General features: G+C 53.9%; 1 protein-coding gene across 1 annotated transcript in view; it reads right to left on the bottom strand.

The window, feature by feature from the left end:
* Positions 1–716, bottom strand: part of LOC311231579 (calcium-binding protein 2-like) — a gene marked incomplete at both ends in the record, with an annotated part of 159,851 nt that extends 159,135 nt beyond the window's left edge. Inside the window, one exon of the mRNA XM_084318207.1 lies at positions 581–716. Within this exon, the coding sequence (XP_084174333.1) occupies positions 581–716 (136 nt within the window). The remainder of the gene's footprint in view (positions 1–580) is intronic.
* Between the last annotated feature and the right edge of the window lie 4,284 nt (positions 717–5,000).

The following is a 5,000-nucleotide window of genomic DNA, read 5'->3' as shown; positions in this document are numbered from 1 at the left end:
TGCTGTGTCTCTCTCGTGCGCTCCGCCTGCCACCGCCGCCCCCTGCTGGTACCGCCAACTAGCCCCACAGGAAGCACTGGGTGGAAATAATATGATTCAGTTATAATCCATATTCCAGCCGGTGAGAGAAGGAGAAACCTGCGTCATTGTTCAAGGGAATATCAATGGAAACTAGTTAATATGTCTTTGTGCACAAAGGGGAGATAAAAGGCAAGTCAGCACTTCTGAATAATAGCCACATATTCAGGGTGCTACATTTCCCCCCACTTTGAACTTGCTAAGTCCTCTGCAAGTTAACTCAATGAAACACCAACCAACGCATGCATGAAAACGGTCCTGAGACCAACAGTTTCACACAGATCGACAATCACACATTATGCCAACAGTTTCACACACTCCTTCATGAATTGGAAACACTGTTCAACAAACACACTCTTGAGCACGTAGTCCTGGCGATACTACGGGGCTATTACTGGCTAGGGATGGCGGCCGAGGTGAAGGGCTGGAGGCAACAGTGTAAACAGTGTACCCCGGCTCGAGACGTGGTCCCGAAGGCTTGGGCCCCAGAACATGCACCTACGGGACTGCCCGAGGCGGGGCGGGGGGCGCGCGCGGATCCCCCGGGGGATGCACGAACCTGCACGGAGCTCCTCCGAGTCTGATGGTTCCCTCCAAGGCGGCCGGCCCGACGGACGCGCTGGTGCCCGGTCGCCCATTTCCAATGAGACCAGGACCAGAGGTAGTGGACACAGAAAAGGACGTTCTAGCGATCCCAGCGGAAGGCGTTCGTGCCGGCCGGAGGCCCGAAGCGTGGGCCGGGCCGCCGGAGGCCCCCGCCCTGGTCGCAGGGCCAACAGAAAGAGGTCAGCCCACGGGAGCCGCCGGAAGTCAACAGCGAAGGTTATGTAACGATCTCGGCGGAAGAAGTTCGGAGGAGCTCCGTGCAGGTTCGTGCATCCCCCGGGGGATCCGCGCTGGCGCCCCCCGCCCGCCTCGGGCAGTCCCGTAGGTGCATGTTCTGGGGCCCAAGCCTTCGGGACCACGTCTCGAGCCGGGGTACACTGTTTACACTGTTGCCTCCAGCCCTTCACCTCGGCCGCCATCCCTAGCCAGTAATAGCCCCGCCCCCATTAACCCTAGTGTCCCGCGTTCGCCCAAATGTCCCCCCAGGACATGTTGAATCTCGTATACGTGCCGCCGCAGCGCCCCCGGCACCACCAACTGTAGTTTCTCTTCTCCATCTCGAGTGTCACTAACTCGCCTGAATAGTACCCCATTCTGCAGACGGAACCGTTCCCACTGCCCGTAGAGCTTACGCATGAGTGGGCTCACCTCTTGCAGTTGCACTCCAATGGGGTGGATCCCCTTCATCACCGCCTCCCGTACGGGCCCCACCTCCGGGTCTTCCACTTGGGATTGCCGTATCTCGTCCCAGCTATATCCGCCGTCTCCCTTCTGGACCGCTATCTGCTTTGCGCCGACCACTGGGAACCCCGACGGATCGGTCCGCTTCTCGGGGCTCCGGCGAGCACAGACGGAGGCCGGCCGACCCCGCGCAGCCCGGAGCAAGCAAGCCCGAACTTCTTCCGCCGAGATCGTTACATAACCTTCGCTGTTGACTTCCGGCGGCTCCCGTGGGCTGACCTCTTCTGTTGGCCCTGCGACCAGGGCGGGGGCCTCCGGCGGCCCGGCCCACGCTTCGGGCCTCCGGCCGGCACGAACGCCTTCCGCTGGGATCGCTAGAACGTCCTTTTCTGTGTCCACTACCTCTGGTCCTGGTCTCATTGGAATGGGCGACCGGGGCACCAGCGCGTCCGTCGGGCCGGCCGCCTTGGTGGCGTATCATCCGGCACGTCACCACACCTCCCTCTTCGGCCCCTCGTCTGGCGGTCGGAGACGACCGGCCGGCTGCTGTGTGGGTGGCGCCCGGTACTTGTGGGAGAGGAACCTCACTGCCCGGTGCTTCCGTCGGGCATGGTTCTCCCATCATGCGGGGGCACTCGCGGCCGATATGGCCGGGCTGTTGACAGGTGTAGCAGATCAGTCTCCCATCCTCGCTCCGGCGGGGTAGTCGGCGCGGGGGTAGAGGGCACGTCTCCCCTCCGTCGGCTTCCGGCGAAGCCTCTCGGGGTCGTGTCTCGCTCCTGTTGAAACGCCTGGAGGAGCTGTTCCATGCGCACGCCCAACCGCTCCTGGCCGGCGGAGAGCTGTCGGATGGACTCCTGGAGTGCGGCTATGTCCAGAGGTGGCTCTCGTCTCTCCACGACGACCCGCGTATCACGCCCCGGGCGGCACCCCTCGCGGGGGGCAGGACCACCTCCTCTTCGGACCAGTCGATCGCCGCCTTCAGTACCTGGGGGAAACGGCCGCGTCTCGTCCTCCCTCATGTACTTCCGCATTTCTCGCCTCAGGGTCTCGTCTCGGAGGCCCACCACAAACTGCTCCGGCAGCATCCCGGCGGCGTCAGTGACCTGGGTGGGTGCCCCGACGTCGTAGGCGACGAATCCTCTCTAGCAGGTCGTAGGTGAATTGTCTCACAGTCTCCCCGGCGGCCTGCCTCCGGTCGTAAAACTCCCCCAGGCGGACACCGACAGGGGCCTTGTCTCCATAGGTCCTCTTCGAGGAGCGCGAACAAGGCTTCTGTGTCGGGGGCGGTTCCCTCTGTCAGGAGGCGCACCGTCTGTTTCGCCTCGCCTTTCAGGTGGAGCTGTACGACCTCCACTTGTTCCTCCGCCGGCACTCGACTGGCACGGAGATGGGTCCTCATTGCCTGGATCCAGTCCTCCACAGGCAGCTCTCCCTTCTCCTTTTCTCCTCCAAACTCGCTGCACTTCCGCTCCCGCTGGACGTACACCACCGGGGGGGGCGGGGTTCGCGGCCATCCCGGGCAAGGGCCTGTCGGTCCAGCATGCCGGCTTGGCGATGGGCTCTGGCCGCCAGGGGCCTCCACCTGTGCGGTCAGTTCCTCCATGCGTTCGGCCTCCTCTTTCTTTACCTCGGCGACTTGCTGCTTCAGTAGTGCCGCCTGAGCCCGACACTCCTCCTGCAGCTCCTCAAACTTCGCCGCCATCTCCTGCGCGCCGTGGGTCTCCTCTTTGGACATCGTGGGTCTCTTGGTCGTCACGTACGAGGGAGTGGAGTAGGATGTTGATCCTGTTCGTGACGCCAAATGTAGCAGGGTGGATTATCCCTGCTTCGTGGGAACGGGTGTGCACAGCCACTGGGTAGCGAGACACAGTAGAGCTCCGTCTGACTGCACCTTCGTCTTTGGGTCTGGAGCGTCAACTGGAGGCCGGCAGTGGGAGTGGATGGGGCCCGGGATTTTACCAACCTGGTCTGGTACTCTGGTCTTCCTCTCCCTTCCAGGGCGGTCAGCAGTACTCCCCAACTCGCTCTCACTTCCCCCAATTACTCCTTTAACCCTCCCACACCTAGTGACTGAATTGTAAATAAATAACTTAGTTCCCCCCGCAAGCAGTACCCTCCCTCAGTGACATTAGAAACCTTACAGTAAAAAGGGAAGAGTTGAATAGGAAGGGGTTAATGGTATTAACGTTACCCGCACCAAAACAGTTGTTTATAGGCTCAGGAAGGGACACGCACACAGAACCCCATCTAATTCTTTATATTAATTGTATTGTTCAGTTACAAAGATTTAATGGCAATGGTGTAAATAGAATGGAATCTTAACATTACCCAAGTTGTAACTCAATACCTTCTAGACACTTATATTATACACCAATGTGCTTGACTCATCACCCACGTCTGGGTTAGTACCAGGGATAATACCTCTCTCAGGCTTTAATTATATGGTAAGGATAGTACTTTACTTATGATACCACTGGTCAGTAACCTTCCCGCAGGGGAAGGGTTAATTAGATGGGAAATTATTATTAAAGAACAAACACGTTATCACACTCAAAGGAAATGAAAAAGGTGGGCCCACTTTACCAAAACAAAAGTCCTATACTAATGCCGGCATGTAATGTTTATGGCAGGGGTAGGCAACCTTAGGCACGCGTGCCTGCATAGGCACGCAGGGGCATTTGCATAGGCACAGGGGGCAGCAGTAAAAAAAAAAAAAAAAAATTATACTTTTTTTTTTTTTTTTTTTTTTGCTTTGAAATATTATAGTGAAATATTTTGCACTGTTGTCGCATTTATCTTGTTGAAATCCTCCCACAGGTTCTTTTTACTACCACATATTTAATTGAAACCCTTTATTTGTTTATTATTTCAATTTAGCTGGAAATACATTGCTACATCATTCAGTAACATTTGCAGAGCCTTATAACAAAAACATTATTACGGTCACCATTGTGACCAGTGGGATTAATCAACTAATTTTATTATTTATTTTATTTTATTTTTAAGCCATATTCTTTACTCAAAATGTGAGTATTACCAAGTCAACTTGTGTTCTTAAAACAATGACAATAAACATAGTTTTATTAGGTTGAAATAATGTGGTTGTGTACTTATTTTTCTGTTAACTTATTATGGATTGAAAACTGAAAACCTTAATGCACAGTAACTGAACTCAATATTTTTAAGTTCTGGTAACTTATTATTATAATTTTTTTTACAGTGTAGTCTTGCGATCAATCAAAACTTATTTACACGATATACCTCACATTCACCCTCCATTCACATCCTGGTGTTCTCCTGGTGTTCTCCATTAGGCCTGTAGGTGGAGCTATGACAGCCCACGTACAGTACACACACCGATGTGTCCAAAAATGAATGGGCAAATGTGAGTGAAATGGTCGCACTGTATGCAGCTGTTTGTCTGCATTGCATTCCCCCCCCCCCCCCACTCAGATTAGGGTTGATACAACCATCATAATAATATTGTTAATAATAACGATAATGATGTAATAATGTAAAAATTATCATTAAAAATACCTGATTATGAGAAAAAATATTTACGATGCATGGAATATTGTTGAGGCACACTAGTTACAACTATATTTCAAACAGGCACTCCATGTCAAAAAGGT

This window comes from Notolepis coatsorum, assembly GCF_963971535.1.
Source record: "Notolepis coatsorum genome assembly, chromosome: 7".
NCBI classification, from domain to species: Eukaryota; Metazoa; Chordata; class Actinopteri; order Aulopiformes; family Paralepididae; genus Notolepis; species Notolepis coatsorum.
This window is presented reverse-complemented; position numbering and strand designations above follow the sequence as displayed.